The sequence below is a fragment of the Myotis yumanensis genome, unplaced genomic scaffold (genome assembly GCF_028538775.1).
Source record: "Myotis yumanensis isolate MYYU_CA2020_CCGP unplaced genomic scaffold, mMyoYum1.0.hap1 SCAF_1, whole genome shotgun sequence".
NCBI classification, from domain to species: domain Eukaryota; kingdom Metazoa; phylum Chordata; class Mammalia; order Chiroptera; family Vespertilionidae; genus Myotis; species Myotis yumanensis.
The window spans coordinates 189,937,993-189,960,546 of record NW_027223752.1 but is presented as its reverse complement, the minus strand read 5'-3'; the positions used below and the strand labels follow the sequence as shown (position 1 = coordinate 189,960,546).

Sequence of the window (22,554 nt, the reverse complement as noted above, 5' to 3'; positions counted from 1 at the left end):
GGCGGCGAGCAGGTGGAGTCCGGGCCGGAGGCGGGGCGGAGGAAGGGGTGCGGTCGCTGCAGCGGGCGCCTTCGCTGGCCCGCGGGGAACCAGCTTCGGAGCAGCAGCGCGGGGCGCACACCTGGCTCGCCGTTCTCCGCGCCCGGACCGCTTCCCGGTGAGTCCATCCTCCCCGCGCGCAGCCACGCGCCTCGCCCGCCTCCCCGCGAGCGCCGGGCGGTCCCGGGCGGAGCTAACTTGGCGCCTTCGCCGCCAACCAACCCAGCAGCGCAGGTGCGGGATCCGCGGGGTTTCGGCGCGCACAGAGTCTCTAGATCCCACATTTCAGAATCGAGGAAACTAGCCCAGGGGAGCAAACGTGCCGCGCTCTGGGAGGGCCACCCAGCTATGGCCACCCCGTGTACTAGCTGACACCCCGCAGTCCCAGGCCCTGCACCCTTCACTTTTTATCACAGCCAACCGAGTAGGAAGCCAGTTGATCATTTCAGCCTTCCCAGACCGGAAGGTCTGGGAGACGAAGAGCGAGAAGGGTCCTTGGGGTCCAGATGCCTGGGAAAGGGAGAGGCTGGCTCCAAGCTCTGTACTGAGTACTCGGAACCCCACCCATCCTTGTGAGCATGCTGTCCTCTTCACATGCGCTATTTATTTTGTTTTACTTATTCTTTTTAGGAGGTAGAAAGGTGTGTTTAGATATTGGGCGTTGGGAGTCCAAGAAGTTTGCTTTTTCTTAAACAGGCTCATCATTTTCTTTCATTGCAACAGAATTTCATTCACTGGATGTGACTCATTCTCCTGGCATTTGGCATCGGAGTCAGCAGGTGGGGGATATGGGCACCTGATTGCAAATGACCACACCTATGTAGAAAATTCTGGCTGAGAGGTTCTGGGTGGCTGGAGGCCCCTCTGGCTGCTGATAAGAAGTTGCACTACAAAAGCTAAATTCTTTCCAAGGATTTCTGAGCACAGACAGCAAGACTTTGCCCTCATTTACAACTTTTTAAAATCAACATCATAAAAAAATGTAACTTACTAAATCGTTCTTTCATAAAGATTTCACCACCAGCTTTCAGGAAGGCAGAGAACTTCAAACTGACAAGAAAGGGAACTTAAAGATGTAAAGGAAACCTGAATCTTGTTCCCAGAGCCAGGAGGCTGTGTAGGGAAATCTGTTTAGAAACAGGGATGCAGGAGGAGGTAAAAGGAAATGATGTCACTGCTCTAACCCTTTCAGAAGAGCCTGTTTAAATTTCTATTGTTAAGCCTTTTGGCCTCCACTGTGGAGTTATTCTTTCTTTCTTAAAACATAAATCAGTAATAATTATTAATACCTTAGAAATGATACTGGATCAACATATATTGAGTATCAGCATTGACCATGTATGGAACAGCCACTTGGGTAAGGCAGAAGCATGTGGTTAAGGTCATATCTTTGGAGAATGGCTGCTTAAATTCAGTCCCTATGTGACCGGACAACCAAGGGGTCTGGGCTGCCTGTCACTACTTGAGCCACTTAAGTGGAAACAGGGTTGAATCATATATGAGTGTTTATTCCAATACTGCCGGCAGCATGGGAGAGCAGCAGGTCATCCACAAAAATCTGCTCTGCCTCTCCCCATAAGCCAGCTGCTTATGTTGGGTAGAAGGACAAAGATTACATGAGAAAGTAAGAGTTACAGACATGGAAAGTAGGCATGGTATAATCATTACAGGTTATAAGTCAATGGGGGCTTGGTGGGTTGCAGAGGGTGGATGCCTCCGCATGCCCTGGGACCAGATTGCAGGCAATAGGGGCTGGGGGTTGCAAGGGCAGGCGCCTCTGGGACTAGATTGGTTCAGCCAGGAGGTTGTAAGTCTTTCCATTATGATAGGCAGTTCTCGGGACAGGAGGATGGACTGCATCCGATGTTAGCTCCCAGGTCCCAGGCGTACAACTCTCAGCCAGGTTAGAATGTACTTTCTCTAATCTGAACAGAACCATCACGGTTAACAGAGTATGACTAATATTTCTTGTAATTGTGGCTGGTCCCCAATATGCTATTTCTGCCCCTAATACCTACTTATTAGCTGTATGACTGGACTGTTATTTTACTTCTCTGTGCCCCACCTTCATATGCATAGTGGAGATGTTACTAAGATACTTAGTGTCCTAGATTATTGTGAGGCTTATATTAAATCATCCATTTATTCAATGGGTATTTTTCATATTGCCTTGTATGCCCCAGGGAGCAAACATGAAAAAATGTCTAGCTTTACAAAATCAACCTTTTAGTGCCTTTCACATTACCTGGAGCATAGTAAGGACTCAAAAAGCTAGCTGATATGATGATACATGTTACTTTATTCAATGCCAGCTACAGCCCTCCTCTCCCCTTTTTATAGATGAGGAAACTGAGGGTCAAATGAATTGTGTCTAGCTTTAGGAGGTAAAACCAAAACTAGTAATACTTTGTATCCACTATATAGATAGAGGAATATATGTATACTAGAGGCCCGATGCATGAAATTCTTGCAAGAGTAGGCCTTCCTTCCCCCAGTTGCCGGCACCAGCTTTCCTCTGGCACCCGGGACCCGGGCTTCCCTTGCAGCCCTGCCTTTGTCCGGAAGGTTGTCCGGAAGGACACCTGGTCTAATTAGCATATTACGCTTTTATTATTATAGATGGTGTTAGACCCTATAACTAGAGAGCCGACCACCCTCTGCTACGGAGAGAGGGCCTGGAAAAATCAGGGCTAAATATTTGCAGGGACTAATGGTGTAATTTCCTGTCGAACTTTGTTCTGAGGCGATCATGGTATTTTTAGAGTGTTTTGTTCCAAGGATGGGTGGGAGCAACTTACATTTCTAAGTCAACCCTTGGAGATAGGCCAGCATGTTTGAATAATGTTGACGTATGGGTTCCCAATTGAGGCTCCACGAAAGAGCTGCCCTTTTCACCCCTGCATCCGCCCAAGGACTGGACTGCCTCCCAAGGAGCAGGAAGGTCTGTTTATAACTGTAGGCTTGGAGCCTTGTGAAGTGTAAATGCACATTTCACAATCAAACACAAGGAATCAAATGGAAGCCAACTAAAATTTATGTTGATGGGGGACAATTTCCTGTGTTTTTGTTGTTCCCTAGATGGTAGTCTGTTTTGATTAAAAGAAGTCAGCAATCGAAGTAGTTCTGCTGGATTTTAAATAAGTCAAAAATTGGCTTTCAAGGAAACATATGTGTAAACCTCTTTAAGTCTGAGATTTTTTTTTCCTCTCTTTTTGAGACTTTTACTGGTCTAGCTCCACCTCTCGTAGAAAGTAGGCACTGAGTAAATGTTTGTTTAGCCAATGGGCTACTTGATGTTAAAGACACATCCTCTTCTTGAGGGGGTTTCTCTTTGAACATGGGTTCTGTTTTCTGGATTAAAGATTAAGAGTTGGTGAATTTTCTGTTTTTGGAATCCTAGGCTTATTCCATTTAGTAATTTTTTTTTCTTTTAATAGGTTAGTGTGATCTTAACTCAAGGCAAAAGTGGGATAGCATGGCATCTCTCTGGGTAAGTAAAAATCAAATCTTCCTAACACAATAACTTACCTGAGTCCAATCAAAATACAAAGAAAAATATTTTGAAAGTTGTTAAAAAGTTCATCTGAAAAAAATTAACACCCCAAAAAGCTCGTGGATGTCCCAAAATAATAATAATATATTGTACAGGTATGTAGTTAAAATAATTTATGATGACACTAAAGCAGAGAGGTCAATAACAGAGAATTTCTTTAGTATATGATTTGGGAACTTATTATATGATAAAGATGATATTTCATAGCAGAGGAAAAGATGGCTTATTCAATAAATTATGCTAGGAAAACTTCTAGCCATTTAGGAAAAAAGTAAATCTGTATTTTGTCTCATTTCTTACATTGAAATAAATTTCAGATGGATAAAAGTACTGAAATGAAAGAGATGGGATATGAATAAAATCTATACTAATAAAAGGGTAATATGCTAATTAGACCAGTCATCTTCCAGACATCCTTCCGGACAAAGCCACCATGGCAGGGGCCGAGGCAGAGGCAGTTAGGGGCGATCAGGCTGGCAGGGGAGGGCAGTTAGGGGTGATCAGGCTGGCAGGGGAGGGCAGTTAGGGGTGATCAGGCAGGCAGGGGAGCAGTTAGGGGCATCAGGCCAGCAGGCAGAGGCAGTTAGGGGCGATCAGGCAGGCGAGCGATTAGGAGCCAGCAGTCCCAGATTGTTTTCATTGTTTTTCAACAATGAACATACATTATATTTTATAAGTAAGGGGCAGAGGAGGGTTAAAGAATAGCTTGTATGGAGAGGTGACCAGCCCTTACATGAGCAGTGTCAGGGGAAGGGATGTTGTTATATGGCCCCCAATATTACTTCCGTATCACTGGCCAAGAGGCTGACCTCCCCTCTTTCCAGGTCTGAAATCCCTGCTACTATTATGGATAGCTAGTAATCAGATGGGAAAAAAAAAAAAACCATTTCTCAAAAACGCTGGTATTAAAAAAAAAAATCTCCCTCTAGCCCTTGTCCATTAGTAAACAGATGTGGAGTTAGTTGGTCAGACTCTCCGGCTGACACTGTCAAAGTCTTGGCACATTTCTGAACAGCTGGAGAGACCTAGGCGAGCGTGAGAGAGGGTACATTAATCTCCTGTTGCAACAGCCATTCATTACATCACGGTTCTACATGTTAGAAGCCCAGACTGGGTCTAAACGAAGCAGTTGGCAGGGCTGTGTTTCCTTCTGAAGACTTTGGGAAAAATCCGCCTCTGAACTCATTTAGGTTGTTGGCCACATTTAGTTCCTTGCAGTTGAGGTCCCTTGTTTTCTTGCTGGCTGTCATCAGGGGCTGTCCCATCCCCTAGAGCGGCAGTTCTCAACCTGTGGGTCGCCTTTCACAGGGGTCGCCTAAGACCATCAAAAAACACATATATAATTACATATTGTTTTTGTGATTAATCACTATGCTTTAATTATGTTCAATTTGTAACAATGAAAATACATCCTGCATATCAGATATTTACATTACAATTCATAACAGTAGCAAAATATAGTTATGAAGTAGCAATGAAAATAATTTTATGGTTGGGGGTCACCGTAGCATGAGGAACTGTATTAAAGGATCGCAGCATTAGGAAGGTTGAGAACCACTGCCCTAGAGGCTTCTGCCAGGCCTCCTACATGCTGCTGTAGCTCAGAACAGCAACTGTGCATCAGTCCTCTTGCATGCAATCTGTTGGTCTTCCCTCTGGGGCATCTCTCTTCTATCTTCCCTTTCTCCCTCCAGCTGGAGGCAGTTCTCTGCTTTTAAAGCTCAGGTGACTAATTGGGCCCACCCAGATAATCCAGGATAATGTCCTGAGGTTGAGGTCTGGAACCTTCATCACATTGGCAAAGTCCCTTTGTCATGCAGCAACACATTCACAGGGCCCAGGGATCAAGGGGTGGACATTTTAGAAGGGAGCTATTATTCTGCCTACCATCAGGGGCTAGGAGTGTGGTGGCCTCAGGGAGTGATCACATTCCTCTTTGGGCAACAGGAAGGAAAGGACAGAGCAGACCACAAAGGGAAGCTCTGGGTGAGAGAGAGGAGCCCCTTCAGTGCAGAAGGAGGCCCTGGCTCCTGCTGCTCCTTCCTTTCTCTCCTGTCGCCTTCCTCTTCTCAAATTAGAGAACTCACATCTATGAGAGAGATCTCCGAGGACTAATATTAAAAACAACTCAAAACTACTGTGGAAACAGTATGGCTGTTCCTTAAAAAAATTAAGAATAGAACGACCATATGATCCAGAGGTTCCATTTCTGGATAAATATCCAAAAGAACTAAAAACAGGGTCTCAAAGAGATACCTGCACTCCCATGTTCATAGCAGCATTATTCACAAGAGCCAAAGGTGGAAGCAACCCAAATGTTCGTGGACAGACAAATGGACAAACAAAATTTGGTCTATATATACAATGAAATATTATTCAGTTTAAAAAAGGAGGGAAATTCTGACACATGCTACAACACAGATGAACCTGAGGACATTATCCTAAGTGAAATAAGCCAGTAATAAAAAGATAAAACACTATATGGTTCCATTTATATAAGGTATCCAAAGTAGTCAAATGTGTGGAGATAGAATTGTGGTTGCTAGGGGTTGGGAGGGGAAAAAGAGTCATTGTCTTATGGGTACAGTTTCTGGTTCCACACACTGAACAGTGTCACCTCTACCGAAGTGTGCACTTCAAAAGGGTTAATGTGGTCAATTTTATGTTGTTTTTACCACAATAAAAAACACAACCTTCTGATTTGTGTACATACTCTTATCACTGAGTTACATCTGCTCTCTTGTTCCCTCTTATACACAAAAGCACATAAACGCACACACACAAATGAGCAATCCAGTCACTGTGTTTCTACAAGCTGTAGAAGGGTTTGGGCTACCAGTGTATGGTGAGCTCACTGGCATAATCTGATCAAGAGAGAAGACTTCAGGTGCAATTTCAGTCTTTACGGTCGAAGGTGAAAGAATGGTTGGTTTGCGAGGCCTGGATATTCCCGCTAGGGGTGTTGCAACCTCCCATTGTTTCCGATGAGTAAACTGTCTATGCTGCAGTACTGTTTCCTGTTTGGAATTGGTCACGCCCTCTGTTCAGGCTTGTGTGCTACTACTTAACTCTGATGAGAGGACTTGATGGCTTAGTAGTTTATACTCTCTGATTCCTTGTCCCGTGGTCCCTTGTCATATATATATTGCCTTTAGGTTCATAGCAAGCACTCAGGCAACCCACAATTAAAATGTCTTGGAACATGACTTTTTTATTAAGATACCTAGTGGTATTTTTTTTTTTTTTTCACATGCACCTTCTACAATGCCGGCTTTCTCATGCAAATAGTCTGAGCTCCTTCCTCCTTGGTCAATTCCTAACTTACTTTTGCAGAATAATGAATGTAATTACTCTTTGTTTGAAACCTCACATTAGTATTTTTATTATGGAACTAAAATACTTCTAAATTAACTCATAATCGTTGTAATCATCATGAACCTTTATAACATCCTAACTTGTGATAGATTCTTCCTTCCCCATTTCAGACTCTAATTTGCAAAATGAGGACGGAGAACACGGAGACTCTACCCAAGGGATAAAAGCAGTTTCACACAAAAATAACTTCCCATAAATATGATGCCTACTAACTTCGTTTTGAAAGAGTACATCTAAAGGGTAGTTAAACAATTAAAGCAGCAAGTACCTGGTGTAATGGGCTCTGAGAGCAGGATGAAGACAGTAAAGCTGCAGTCCCAGTTCTCCTTTTCATAACTGTCTAATTGGTTAAAAGGCAGACTCTTAAATATAAAGTTGAGCAAAATACCTAGTCTCTCACTGTCAGTCTCCTCATCTGTAAAGGAGTGTACTAATAGTACCTACATTATCTGGTGTTTGTAAGCATTAAATCAGTTATGGAAAATGTATTAACAGTGCCTGGCATGTAGTGAGCACTCAGTAAATATTATAATCATTATCATTTCAATATATTATTTTTTTTTCTAAAAACGTAACCCTTGCTAATTAATATCCTTGCAACTGTATTAGGAAAGGAGAGTCTGCCTGTTTCCTGGGCCTGAATTTTTTCCAAATCAACAGTATTCCTCCCTCCCCACTGGAATGCTTTCTCTGAGCTACCTGAAACAGATGGATTTTCCCCAGGAGAATCTTTCTGACCACTCCTGTTTTCAATATTTTCATTCATATATATATATATATATATATATATATATATATATATTATATATTATATATATTTATGTATATTATATATATATATATTTAAGACTTCTTTTTTTAGAGCAATTTCAGGTTCGCAACAAAATTGAGAGAAAGGTTCAGAGATTTCCCATATCTCCCCAGCCCCACACGTGCACAGCCTCCCCCAATAGCAATATTGCCCACCAGAATGGTACATTTCTTATAATTGATGAACCTACCTTGACACATCATTATCACCCATAGTCCATAGTTCAGTTCACTGCTGGTGTTGTATAGCTAAGACATATAATGCCCCGTTCCCGCTGCAGGTGGGTGTGCTGCAGCACGATTCTCACATTTCCAGGATCACTGTCAGCCTCCACAGGTTTAAAGGCTCAGCCTTCACTTCAGACATCAGCTACAAGTCTTAGAGCCACCTGCATTTCTGACCAATTAGCTATAAATTTGGGGCTCTCCAAGACCCCCTCAGGTGGGGTAATTCTCTAGAACAACTTACAGAGCTCACTGAAAGTGCTGTCCTCACAGTTACAGTTTTATTACAAAGGCTACACACAGGGTGAGGCCTGGAAGGGCCCTGGAGCGAGCTCTGTGCACCCTCCGCGTGGAGTCCCGGTGTGAACCCTCCTGTACATCAGTGTGCTCACAGCTAGGAAGCTCCTGCAGGCCTCAGTGTCCAGGGTTTTCACAACAAGTGTGATTGAACTCAACCTCCAAGTGCCAGCCCTCTACTTAAGCCTTGACCGGTCTTTTTAGTGGCCAGCCTGGATGCTAAAGCTATTTAGGGCCCCACAATGAGTCACTTCATTAGCATAATGAAGACATTTTTATCACTCAGGAATCTCCAGGGGTTTCTGAACCTCTGTACCTGGAACCCAGGACAAGACCAGATGTGTTCTTCATTATACCGCACGTATATAACACACATCAGGGTCTGCAGTTTCCAAAACATCATATTTCTTTATGGATTTTACTAAAACCATATCAACATGGGCACTGATTATCTTATGCTGATCAGAAGCTCTGACTGGACGTTATATCTTTCATAGTAACTAACAGGAAAATGAGTTAATGTTTTGTAATAAATGCAGACAGAGCGGCAGGCAGAATCATTCAAAGCATGGGGTCCATGGAGAAGAAATAACAAAAGGGATTCCTGATGGTGGAAAAGTTGAGGAAGGTGTATCTAAAGCAGAAGGAAAAGCTGACCCAGGATAATGTATTCATGGTGGGCATTAGAGAGCACAGCTTCCCTCCCCCACCCAACCCTTTCTTTCCCGGGAAGAAGATCGGTACCGTTTGACACCTGAGGACCCATGTTCCCATAGCTGCTGTGTAACCCAGAGGAATGACACCAGTGGTATGGCTCCCAGGACAGAAGCAATGCCCTCATATGAGAGAGGATTGTGGGAAGGTAATGCCTTTCAAACTTTGACCCATGGATGACACCAGCCCTGGGCATTTGGCTGCTGTTGGTCCTGGGTACAAGGAGCCTGTGAGAGCCTTGTCCAGTTTCATGTTTCTTGCTTTGGTGGGGACATCCCTTTAGACCTTAATTTCCTGGTATATTTGCTCTTCCTGACCATGCAGATTTAATACGTGTGGCGAGAACACCTGTGTGACACCCATGTGGATGCACTGCATTTCTCCTCTGGCTTCCTTCCTGTCTCCACATCTCAGGGCTGGAACATCTGACTTTCTGTTTTAATTGAAATAGACTTTTTGCATCTCAAGCAGAGCAGTGTGTACCAGCGATTTTCTGGTGGGTGTGCGGCAAGAATTTTTAAAACATACAGTGCCTGACCACTTAGTCTAGGGCACTGACCTCTTTCCACATAAAAATTGTCACATAAAAAAAATGACAACAGCCAACACAATAGCCGTCTGGTGTGAATGAAACAAATGTATATCTATATTTTTGTCAGATTATATTATTTTTTTGGTATGCTGCAGAATTTTAGTAATTAGTTGATGTGTGACATGAAATAAAAAAGGTTGAAAATCGCTGGTATATACTCATGAAGTATTTTTCAACAAAATCGTGACTTCCTGTCTGGTGTGTTTTAAATCGTGTTCCCTGAAGCTTCTTTAGATAAATATTGGCACTCAGACAGTTACACAAATGGCTCTCTGCAGGAAGTTAATGAAAAACAGGTTAGACCTGGATTTCGAATCAAAACATGAGAGCTTTGTTTCAGGACAAAGCCTGGAGAGAATCCCATGTAAGCTCAGTGAGAGGAGAGAGGCTTCCTGGAAATGAATGGAATTCACGTTAAAGAACTGTTCTTTGCCACTCTCTGAACCAAGCGCAACCACCAAGGAGGGAGGGTCTGTCTTTCGTATCTATATATATAAAAAGCCAACAACCGGAATGCTGGAGCTTCTGGTCGCTATGACGCCCACTATGACTGGCCAACCACCTGATCAGGGGCAGGCCAGCCAGCCAACCTCCTGCGGCCCCTCCCCCTGGCTGGCCCCATCCCTGGTGGGCCCTATTGGGGTGGGCCAGCTGGACACCACCTGTGCATGAATTCATGCACCGGGCTTCTAGTTTAATCATAATAAGAAGTATAATTTGCCAATCTAATGAGTAGCCTTTGAAGAAGCCCGGTAAATCAAAGGCAAAGAGGAAAAGAAAAGGTTTTACAATGAGGGCAAGGAATATGAAGGGGAAAAGGTGTGATTTGACTCTCTTGAAAGTCTATTTATTGGTAGATGAAAGGAGTTAGAAAAATATTTTAGAGTCCTGAACAATAAGAGTAATACAGAAGTCTCATATGAATTAAAAGAATAAGTTAAAATGTTACCACCATAACTAACTAGTTAATATTAATAATAGGAAAGGAGCAAAGGGGAGGCCAGACATAAGCATCATCATCACAGTAACTTCACCAGGAAGCTGCATCTTCACGCTCCCCAGGAAACCACCAGTCCATTTCCTGCAAATCGCTGGGGAAAGGGCTCCAAAAAAGAAAGAAATGGATGCATGTGCAGTGGAGTCAGGGTGACATAGGGAAGGTGCTTGCTTGTCAGTCTAACCTGGCAACAAAGATCCTTGGCAAGGAGGTGGACCTCAGTGCAAGTCCATGAAAATGAGAGAATACATAATCCCCAGGCAAAGAAATTCTCTCGCTCTTGTCCCTCTGGTTTTGCTCCTGCTTCCTGTACTCACCCATGCTCCTTCCATAGCCATGTGGCCCATGGGCATGCGGATCCCACACACAATGGACTGCAGCTGGGAACACTGGCTAAGCTAGCCAAGTGCTGGACTGGACTGTGCAAATGTGGAGCCGAGGCTCTGGGCAGTGGCTTTGATCCTAGCTCTGCTGAAGACAAGATGAGACTTTGTCCATGGCGGGACAGAGGGAGATGGGACTTTGAAATCTCAGGGGTTTAATTCCACAGAGATAAAGCTTCCCATGATACCTCATCCCCGCTTGGGGTCTTCGGGAAATTCTTTTCCCTTTGGCACCCCAAGAAGCCCACTTTCCCCAGCAACAGGTGGGGACACAAAGAGCACCCGACAACAAAAAGAACAAAAATTCTTAAAGTCTGCTCCTTCCTCTCTTATCGTATCTTTGCTCCTTTCATTTTCAGCTCTCTGTGTTTAATGCAGTGATAGTGAACCTTTTGAGCTCGGCGTGTCAGCATTTTGAAAAACCCTAACTTAACTCTGGTGCCGTGTCACATATAGAAATTTTTTTTTTTAATAATTTTTCTTTCTTTTTTATTTTTTAAAATATATTTTATTGATTTTTTACAGAGAGGAAGGGAGAGGGATAGAGAGTTAGAAACATCGATGAGAGAGAAGCATTGATCAGTTGCCTCCTGCACGCCCCCCACTGGGGATGTGCCCGCAACCAGGGCACATGCCCTTGACCGGAATCAAACCCGGGACCCTGAGTCCGCAGGCTGACGCTTTATCCACTGAGCCAAACCGGTTCAGCTAATTTTTATTTCTTAAAGTATTAAAAAGAGTATTACATATGTCTCCTTTTTTCCCCCCCTTGATATTCCCCCGGCCCCTACCCCCCCCCCCCCCATGTCTTGTGTCCATTGGTTAATCTTATATGCATGCATATAAGTCCTTCGGTTGATCTCTTAATCCCCCCGCAAACCCTCCCCAGGCTTCCCATTGTAGTTTGACAGTCTGTTCAATGTTGCTCTGCCTCTGCATCTACCCCTGTTCATCAGTCTATACTGGTCCCCATTATCTGTCCCAACCTCACTGGAGCAGTCCCAACCTCACTGGGGCCGTCTCAGCCTCACTGGGGCCGTTTCAACCTCTCCGGGGCTGTCCCTACCTCACCAGGACCGTTTCAACCTCACCGGGGCTGTTTCAGCCTCACCGGGGCCGTTTCCACCTCATCGGGGCCGTCCCGACCTCACTGGGGCCGTTTCAACCTCATCGGGGCCATCCCTACCTCACCAGGGCTGTTTCAACCTCACCGGGGCTGTCCCGACCTCACTAGGGCCGTCCTGACCTCACCGGGGCCGTTTCAACCTCACCGGGGCCGTCCCGACCTTAGAAATTTTTTGATATTTGCAACCATAGTAAAACAAAGACTTATATTTTTGATATTTATTTTATATATTTAAATGCCATTTAACAAAGAAAAATCAACCAAAAAAATGAGTTCTTGTGTCAGAGGTCCGCCATCACTGGTTTAATGAAATACCTCCCCTAGGTTCTGGGGGCATGTTGACCTGGGAGTGGTGACAGGACTGAGAAAAGGCAGAGGATGCATTTGTTAGATGTTTGACATGCCACGTGCAGCTTTGAAAAGTCTGTATAGCGTTTGAGAATTATCAAAGAAAGCAAGATCCAGAATAAGAAAGCACTTTTATTCACTTATTCATTTAACAGATATCCATTAAACATCTTCTATGTGCCAGCTGCTGTTTTAGGCTCTGGGGATACAGCAGAGAAAGAGAAATAAAATTTAAAAAGCATAGAGCTTGCATGCCCCTGATTTTATTATAGAAGACAAATAATAAACAAAGAGGTAAATGTGTAATATATAAAGTCCGTTTTAAGCACTCTGGAGAAAAGCGGAAGTAGATTATGAGAGTGATGGAGGTGTTTTTTTCTGCTCAGATATGTGTTCAAAACAGAATTCTGGACTGGAGATATAAATGTGGGGGGCGTCCGCAGACAGAAGGGATAGGGGTGGAAATAACCCATAGCAGGATCAGAGGGAAAGAAAAGAGAAAGAGACTTTTCATTTTAGAAGAACCGATTTTATAAAGGTCAGGCAAAGGGGAGAAGAAATGGAAGCTGGGGTGGTAGAAAACCCTCGGAAAGAGGCCTGGGCGCCAAAGAAAGACAGAGGTCCAGGTGGTTAACCGTGAGTGACACATGCTTCAGAGGGGCTGAGGGTTCTTACTATAATCTGGGCTTCATGGAAAACACAACACCAGTTGCTTGTTTGTCCCTGTCTTCCCAACCCAATCACAGGTGTCTATCTGCTCCGGCCCAGCACTCGCCTCTGTTGTTACCTTCCAACCCTCCTGCTCTGGTGAAATCAGAACAGGAGAGTGGGCAGGTGTGGCTATTTTCCTCTTTGAGTGAGTTCCAGGTGAAGTGCAAACATCTCCTCAGGCCTCTCGGGCACATTGCTAACATAACGAAGCTGTGGTGTCAGCCTCACTTCTCTCAGGATTCCTGAGGCTGCCAGTCTCTGCTTCCCAGGACCCGCCTCTCTTTGCTGCTTTGGGAGGAGAGCGTGCCTGCAGTGGGTGGCGATGGGGAGCCCTCTGTTAGCTGTGGCCCCTGCCAGCCTGTTTGAAGATAAGGCCCCTGGTTTTGCCCTTCAGGACCGTTTGGTTACCGGTCCTTTTCTCTGACCTCTGACCTGCTGTATTCGTTTCTTGGGGCTTTCGTAACAAAGTGCCACAAATGGGATGGGTTTTAATGTATTGTCTCAGGTTCTGGAGGCTAAAAGTCTGAAATCATGATGTTGGTAGGGCCATGCTTCCTCTGAAACCTGTAGGGGAGTCCTTCATCGACTCTTCCTGGCTTCTGGTTTGCAGGCAATCTTGGTGTTCCTGGTACAACTCCAGTCTATGCCTTCATTCCCTCATCATCACATCACATTCTCCCTGTCTCTATCTGTCTTCACATGGCTATCTTCTCAGGACGCCTTATACTAGATTAGGGGCACACCCTACTCCAGTAGAACCTCCTCTTAACTAATCACATCGGCAATGACATGACATCCAGATAGGCCCACATTCTGAGTGCTGTCAGTCAGGCCTTCAACAGTATCTTTTTGGGAGGCACGCATTGCAGCCCATCACACCTGCCTCACGTGCCCATGTTTCATTTCAGGGCCTCTCATAACTTTCTTTGGTTTTGAAAATCACCTTTTACTTGAAAAATCGGAAGAGAAGGCTTACATTTTCTGATTGTTCAGAATCCAAGTTGTGATTGTTTTTTTAGTCTACTCCATTTTTCCTTTCATCATAAACCTCCGTGACAGACTGCCTTGACACTGAGCAGAGAATGATCATTCCTCCCTGGCTCCTCGAGCGTTCCTGGGTCCTGGAGTTTTCCGTGAGGCATTGGTTTGAAGCTTAGTTTTTGGGTATGACCTGCGCAGGCTCTGTGAAGAGAGGAGTGGCTCGGCTGCGCCTCACCTTCAAAACGTACCTGCAGCAACCGCTCTTCTTGCTGTGGAGCATTTGGCTTTAAACATGTTTCTTGGCAACAGAATGGGCACCTTGTGATTTTCTCTTTCACTCATTCTTCTAAATGTTAACGTCTAACTTCTTGCAAACCCAGTGCACTTTGCTTGAAGAAACAGGTCCGATTGCCTTTCATGAGTCAAGAACAGACTGGCCTCTCCTAGGGGTTGTAACAGACAAATCCCCAGGCCCAGCTTGGCCACATCAATGACTTCAACGCCTCATGTCTGACCCCCAAAGGACAGTTTTAGAAGATCAGGGAAAATTATATTGACATGAAGAAGATGGTTCAAATAAGATGCAGCCTAGCCCAGTAATTAGCAGCATAGATTAAAGAGACTGATCACTTGCTGGCTGTGAACTTGGTCAAGTTACTTAAGCATCAGTTTCATTCTCCTCTGTGAAGAGACGTTATTATATCTGCCTTATAAGTTTGTTGTGAGGATTGAATGGAGCTCATGCTGGACACATGGTTAGCACAGTACTTGGCTCATAGTAGGTAGCAGCAATTCTTATTGATGTAAAGAGCTCTGGTGATTCCCCCTTTGTTTACACATTGCTTGCTTTACTTTCTTTTCCAGCTGGTTTCAGGTTCATTTTTCCTTTTGGGGCACCTGAAGGTCAAGTTTGAGAAAAGGAAAGCAACTATGTTTAAAGGATGTGGATGGAAATCTGATTAAACATGAGGTTTCTTTTTTTAAAAAAAGAAAGACTTTCACAAGTTTTCTTGCAATGTCCTACTAGAGCACTGACACTTTGTTTGGGTAGTAGAATTAGTGGAAATAAACTAAGTCAGATATTGGTTAGTAATTTAAATGTCAGGGAATTAAGCCTGCAATGAAGCAGGCAAGGCAAATCATTTTGTTTGGCTGCGAAGTTGCCAACATTCCTGAAACAATGAGCTCATCATCAAATTCTTCCACACCATAAAAATATCGAAAACTTGTTTGCTCACTTTTGCTTTGGTTTCCTGGGTAGCCAAGACAAAATAGAGCAGTGGTTTTTAAACTATAGAATCCATTAGAATCATCTGTAGGGCTTTGTAAAAAACAAAAAACAAAAAGCACAAATCCTGAGTCTCAGCCCCAGAACTGTTCATTTCTAAGGCTGGGATGGGGCCTGATAATTTGCATTGCTATTAAGTTCCCGGCTACTTACTGATCCAGGAACCATACTTTGAGAACCACTCTGTAGACTCCTGTGAGGCACTGTGATGTGGTGTAGAGCACAAGGAGGTGGGTTCAAATTCGGAGGGCTGTCCTTAGTAGCAGATTGAATGTCTTCCATTTTGAAATGGAAATAATAAAATCCCCATGTTAAGACCATTGTAAGAGTTAAATAAGTTGTCTATAAATCACTTTGTTCACTGCCTGGCATATATTAGTTTAAAGGATTCTAGTTCTTTTACTGTGAGATTTTTTTCATAATTCATGTAAATATTTCTGAATGTTCTGGGCAACCAAGTCCATCAGATAAACAATTCTGCTATTTAAATAACTGAAGCAGTTTGAAATCACTAAGATTCTACTTCAGAATGCCTGTGGCATTTTCTTCACTCTGGAGTATGTGTGTGGTGTTGTTTAGGTTTTTGTTCTGTTTTTTTCTTTTACTTAAATGAGTGGTTCCTTCCCACTTAATTCTTACTGAGTATCAAGTTGCATAACAGATTGGGAATTTCTCTCTTCTCTAATTGTGCACATTGGAATTTCAGCATGCTTTGATGCGTAGGTGGTACAGGGCAGTGGAAAGATCACAGCTGGAAACCCTGAGTTTTCATAATTCATGAAATAATTAGAATCGGACTCCCATTTTGTCTTTTTGTATTCAGAAACAACCGTGTTTATCTGCTTGGCACAGAATCGCCTGAGGAGCTTCTTGAATGTGTAATGTCTACCTTAACACCTCATTTCTAAGGAATAGGATTCAGTGTGTCTATGCCAGGGCCTGGTTGGATGCATTTAAAAAATCACTCCGCGTTATTCAGAGGCCAGATTTCAAGAAAGGCTAGGAATGGGCTGTAATGGTCATGACCGCATTCAAATTCAGGTGCTGCTGCTTAGCTAGTTGTGTGGACTTGAGCAAATTCTCCACCTTCTTAAATCCTGGTGTCTTGTATGTGAAATGCGCCACTTTTACACATTCATCAGGACTGTGATGCCGGTTATAGTTAATGTATATAAAGTGCCTTGTACAGTGCTGGGCATGAGGCACCCAAATGCTTCAATATGGTGGTGGTTCTTCTAAAATGCCACACATGGAAGGTGGGCACATAGATAAATACAAAGTTCATAGGAGGATAGAATTGAAATGAAGCCATTTGGCTCTGGGAATCCATAATATACTTAAGCCCCAGAGAAAGAGAATTCTCCCATGATTATGTTGACGTCACTGGCTTCTTACAGTGCCTTTAGATCAGGCACATTCACATCTAGTTTCTGATTCGTTAGAATTACTTTTTTAGAATCACAACTCTTTATTTTGGATACTGTAAGGTTAAGTGATATTTGATTGTATTGAAACAAATTATTCAATCTAACATATTAAGTTACTATCAATTTTTACTGTGCCAGAACATTAATTTTTCCATCACTTTAATGTGACAAGATAATGTCTTTTCATTAAATATTAAACACTTCAGGAGAGCCTAGATAATGACATAGTAACACAGAGTAACAGAGCTACTATTATTCATTAATAGGATAGGAAAATCAGTTTAGGAAAAAACATTATTACTGTAAAGATAGGTTTTTATTCAAAAAGTTAGAAAATACCATATAAGAACATGTTCACTTGGATTTTTCTCAATGTCTTAATGGCTCTTCTACCACCTCTTAAGCAGTTTTAAGGTATTTTATTCTTTCTACAGGGTGGTCTTTTTCAGCTTACTGACATGGTTCTAATTTGTGTTTAAAATTGGTGTCATGGCAGTTTTCATTTCCATGCTATTCCTGAAGCTCTATGTCAGTGGAACTTTCTGAAGAGAATTTATCAGCCACGATTGCACATCCATTAAACAAAGCTTAACAACAGGCAGCCCTAATGGGGTTTTCATTTATGGATCTTTAGTGCAGCATTCCCCAGACAATGGTCAATATTAATTAAAACAATTGAAGTCTGTAAACCTCAATTACTTCTGTGTGAGATGCAGTGGAAAGCCTTGAATTGTCAAAGAGGATGTAGAGAATTTCCACTTTTTCCTTGCTGTGATGCTGATGCCACTTTAAAACAAATATTATTCAGAGTTCCAGGGTTAATACTATTTATATTTCTAATTTGTTACACAAGAGGGGAAAAGGAGAGGCCTCATAATCCATGTGGCAGCTATCATATTGCCTGCATCTCTCTTGAACCATTCCTGAAGGGAGAGGAAGGTGTGCAAATTCTGGGTTTGTTATTTTTACAATAGTGGATGGGAAAATGCATATGTAATATAAACAAAAGTGTCATTTTGAACTGGTGGGACTTTCAAATATTTCCTTCCAGGTGGGACACCGTGGGACAGTGCGTGATTATCCAGGCTTTAGCCCATCAGTGGATGCTGAAGCGATTCGAAAGGCAATCCGAGGAATTGGTGAGTGGTGCTTTATAATTCCTCTCTTCATGTTGAAGCAAATTAGATTATATTTTACAGTCCAAAAGTGAAATGGTTCAGTTTGCCCAAGTTGGCTTACTCAGTTAGAGAAATTGTAAGATCCTTAAAATTGTGAAATAATGAGGAAAAGTATAGGGAACCCAGTTTTATTAAATCTTAAAATTTTCCCTATTTACTTACCATCACTGCTACCAGCAATAGTAATTATCATCATCATTATAAATTATTACAAATACAGCCCCTGCCAATCCTTGCAGGACCTCATTCCCATCTCATTCCCTAGAGGTAAACACTATCTTAAATTAGAGTTCATTCCCATGAAAGTTGTAATTTTGTAACTACATATGTATGTACATCATATTGTTTTGCATGGTCTCAAACAGTATAAATTGAAATCACACTGCATAAATTCTTCTGTAACTTTTTACCCCTTAACATTATGTTTTTTAGATTTATCCATGTTGATATGTTTAGCTCTAGTTCATTAATTTTAACTGCATAGCAGTCTATTAGATTACTATATTGTAAGATGGGAATATTAATGGAATATTTAAGTTGCCTATAATTCTTTTCTATTACAATATAAAAATATCACATTAAATATTCCTGCTTATGTCTCATGTGCACAGTTGCTAACATTTCTCTAGAATAAAACAATTGAATTTCTAAGTTGAAGGTGTTTATCTTCAAATTAAAATTATTGCCAAGCTGCTCACTGAAATGATTATACAAAATAGCATTCCTAGCAGGAATACATGAGATTTCCTCTTGCTCCATATCCTTATCAATACTTGCTAAGGTCATACTATTCCATATTTCCAATTGAGTGAGACTAAAATGATACCTCATTTGGCCCTGGCTGAGTAGCTCAGTTGGTTAGAGCATCATCCCGACATGCCAAGATTCTGGGTTCTATCTCCAGTCAGGGCACATACAAGAATCAACCAATGAATGCATAAATAAATGGAACAACAAATCTATGTTTCTCTCTCTCTCTCTCTCTCTCTCTCTCTCTCTCAAAAACTAAAAAGTGAAAGAATTTAAAATTGCACCTCCTTCTGAATGTATGTTTGTTTCCTCTCTTCTCCACATTCCCATGACCAAATAATCATTTCTGGATTATTTGCTTCTTCTTCCATGATTGACTTCTTCATATCTTTTATTCATTTTTTAGTTGGATTGTCTTCTTCATGATTGGCAGGTTATAAATTCTGGATATTAAACTTTTAAAAAAATTACAGGCCATGAAAATATCTTCTTCGGGTTTGTGGTTTTCTTCTAACATTGGTTATAGTAAATTTTATTGCAAGTTTATGGGTCTGAAATGGTTGAGAGAGAGATATACATGTTTCTAGTCAGAGATTTGGGTCCAGGTTTCCGCTGCACCAATGATCAAGATTGTTGCTCCCTGGAGAAATCAGAATTCTCTCACAGGAAACAGATCCACGGTGTATGTCAGCCTCTCATGACATTAAATCAGTTCCCTCTGGCAGTAAGTATGATCCTTCTGTATAGTCATATTCTAAAGCAGGCTTCATAAAGCATCTGAGCTAGATCCGAATGACCTAAGTAAAGGAGTGTAACCTTCATCCTGAAGGTTGCAGAGAGCATTATGATTTCAAGCAAGAGATTAATATGATCAGATGCATGTTTAGGCAGTAATATACAGTATGAATTATAAGGAGGTCAAATTAGGAGGCTGTTGAAGTTTCTGGGTAATATATGATGAGCACACAGTGGTAGAGGAGAGGACAGATTCAAGAGATGCAGATGATTGCTACAATGTAGGGAGGAAAGAGAAGAAAGGAGTATAGAATGACTCCCAGGATTTTTGATTGGATGACTACATCATAGTGTGTCATTGATGAGGGAACAGAATGAAAGAAAAGTTAGAAAGGAAGTAGAATGAATTCAATGTGGGGCATGCTGAGTTTGAGATACTTATGCATTTGGAAGTGTCTAGTCATGCACCAACACAGAAGCCATTACAGGTCCAAGTTAATAGTCAGGCTCTCAGGACACAACTAGGCTTGACTCTAAGTCTGTGTTGTCTTAACTGTCGAGAAAACTACAAGACCACAGATACAGTGGGGCAGCATCTTTCAATGGGAGACTTAGTAGCTAACCAAGTACAGTTCCTTTTATCCCATCAATGATGTAGAGTGTGTACCATTGATTGTCAAGATTGTGTATACCCAAGTTGTGTGTGGGTCAGTTTAACACAGAGAAGTTGAGTCTAACATTCCAATTATTCTTTTATACCATTCTAGTCATGCAGACCCAGTGCATGTAGGCCAGCTCATAGCTCCCCAACCGAGGTGTATTCCTCTACTGCCAAGGAGGCTAACATGACTTACATTATCTTAATACTATAATGGTTAAGAAACTAGGGATTGTGAGGTCTTTCTTGGGCAGGCCAGCATCAGCCCTGGCCAGATGTTATTCTTCACTCAGGTGGTTAAGTAAATAGGCGTGGAATGCCTGAGAGAGGTATGGATCAGGAGAGATATATATTTTGGAGTCAGAAATTTGGGTTCAAATTCCTGTTCACCACTTAAAAGCTGCATGACTCTGGCAAGTGAGGTAAGTTTTCCAAGTGTTAGTATCTTCATCTTTAGGACAGTTTAATCATACCTCTTCCCAGGGCCCCTGTGAATATTAAATATGACAGTAATTACTAGTAAAAGGTGTCTAGTACATGTGGGTTCTCAATAAATGTCAGTTTCTTTTTTTAGAGGAAAGAAGATTTTGATGTCAAGTATGGAGATAAGAAAGAGAAAAGATACAGGATAGTAACTGAACCTCATACGGGAAAAACACCTGGTCCAAAAGCAGTATGTTCCTGTGCTCCTCCCTCTGTCAGAGAAATATTTAGGCAGTGATTGTTTTCTTCCCCCAAAACTATACAAATAAAGTTAATTTCCTTTTCAAAAAGTCAGGCAAACAAAGAAATAAAGATTTCAACCTGGAAATTAAAAATTAAAATGCCATTCTTACTGGTGTGGCTCATTTGGTTGAGTGTCATCCCATGCACCAAGAGTTTACCAGTTCAATTCCTAGTCAGGGCACATGCCTGGGTTTAGGGTTAGTTAGGGTTAGAGTTTCAGGCTCTATCCCCAGTAGGGGGCATGCAAGAGGCAGGTGTTTCTCTCTCTTCCCCTCTTCCTTCCTGTCTCTCTCTAAAATCAATAAAAACATCGTCTAGCGTACCTGGTTTTGCTCAGTGGTTAGAGCATCAGCTTGTGGACTGAAGTGTATTAGGTTTGACTCCAGTCAAGGGCACGTATCTGGGTTGCAAGTTCGACCCCTGCCCCAGTTGGGGCGTGTGCAGGAGGCAACTGATGGATGTGTCTCTCTCACATTGATGCTTCTCTCTCTGTCTCTTCACTCCCTTCCACTCTCTCTCTCAAAAATAAAAGGAAAAAATATCCTTCGGTGAGGATTAACAACAAAAAATATTCTAAAACAAATAATAATAAAAATTAAAATGCCTTCCTGTCTGCATTTGTTTCAGACCATCAATCATTTTCTTTTGTTCATGACAGGTACTAAGCATCTTTGGATTGGTAGTAAGTAACATTATTTTCATTTCATTTAGGAACTGACGAGAAAACGCTTATCAACATTCTGACTGAGAGGTCGAATGCACAGCGGCAGCTGATTGTTAAGGAATATCAAGCAGCATATGAAAAGGTACAATTGATTAACATGGGCAGTAAAGAGCTAGTCACTAATGGACCAGGGATGTTCCCATGGATTATGCCCACAGATCTTTTGTTTGAAGCCAAGTATGACAGAAAGTACCCAGTTTCCAGTCAACAACCTGGAATATGAGTCCTGGTTTTGCCCTTAACTGGCTGAATAGCCTTGGGCTTGTTATTTGATCTTTCTGGGCCTTAATTTCTTTACCTGTTGAATAAGCAAGTTGCCTTAGATGGTTGGCTCCAAACCAGTAATGATTTTACTCTCCGGGGAATACTTGGCATTGTCTCCAGACACTTTGATTATCACAACTGGTGGGGGAGAGAGGGATGTTTCTGGCATCTGGTGGGTACAAGTCAGGGATGCTGCTAAACATCCTACAATGCACAAGCAAGGCCCCCTCCCCCAACAAAGAATTATCTGACCAATTATCTGATAAATCCTGTCTAAGATGAGCTTTAATTTCTCTTTTAACTGTAACATGTGTATGTAATTATAGGTTTAATTCATTCAGCAAATGAAAATTTACTAAATATAAGAAACTGTATTAAGAACTATACAAGAACAATTGTGTATCTTTTTCTTCACATGTTTTATTTGTTCAATAAACTACTCTGTGTCAGAACTGTGGTACTTCGCTGAGTCAGAAGATATCCTAGACATTGGAGATTCACTGGTATAAAAAGCAGATCCTCTCTTCTTTCATAGAACTACTATTCAATTAGAAAAATAATAAATAAGTAAATAAAATAAATTCAGATATTGGTAAGTGCTATGAAAGAATTAAAATAGAATGCTTGGTAGAGAATGACTGGTGAATGGTTCC

The 22,554-nt window shown here is 42.1% G+C and overlaps 1 protein-coding gene across 2 annotated transcripts in view; it reads left to right on the top strand.

The window, feature by feature from the left end:
• The first annotated feature begins 53 nt into the window (after positions 1-53).
• Positions 54-22,554, top strand: part of ANXA3 (annexin A3) — a 50,635-nt gene continuing 28,134 nt past the window's right edge. The window contains exons 1-5 of one of the 2 annotated variants that reach the window (XM_070394301.1): positions 79-157; positions 763-818; positions 3,477-3,529; positions 17,918-18,005; positions 21,625-21,719. In XM_070394301.1, coding sequence (XP_070250402.1) covers positions 3,515-3,529; positions 17,918-18,005; positions 21,625-21,719 — 198 coding nt within the window. In that variant the 5' untranslated portion in view covers positions 79-157; positions 763-818; positions 3,477-3,514. Of the gene's footprint in view, positions 158-762; positions 819-3,476; positions 3,530-17,917; positions 18,006-21,624; positions 21,720-22,554 lie in introns of both variants that reach the window. The other variant, XM_070394293.1, reaches the window with a different exon arrangement.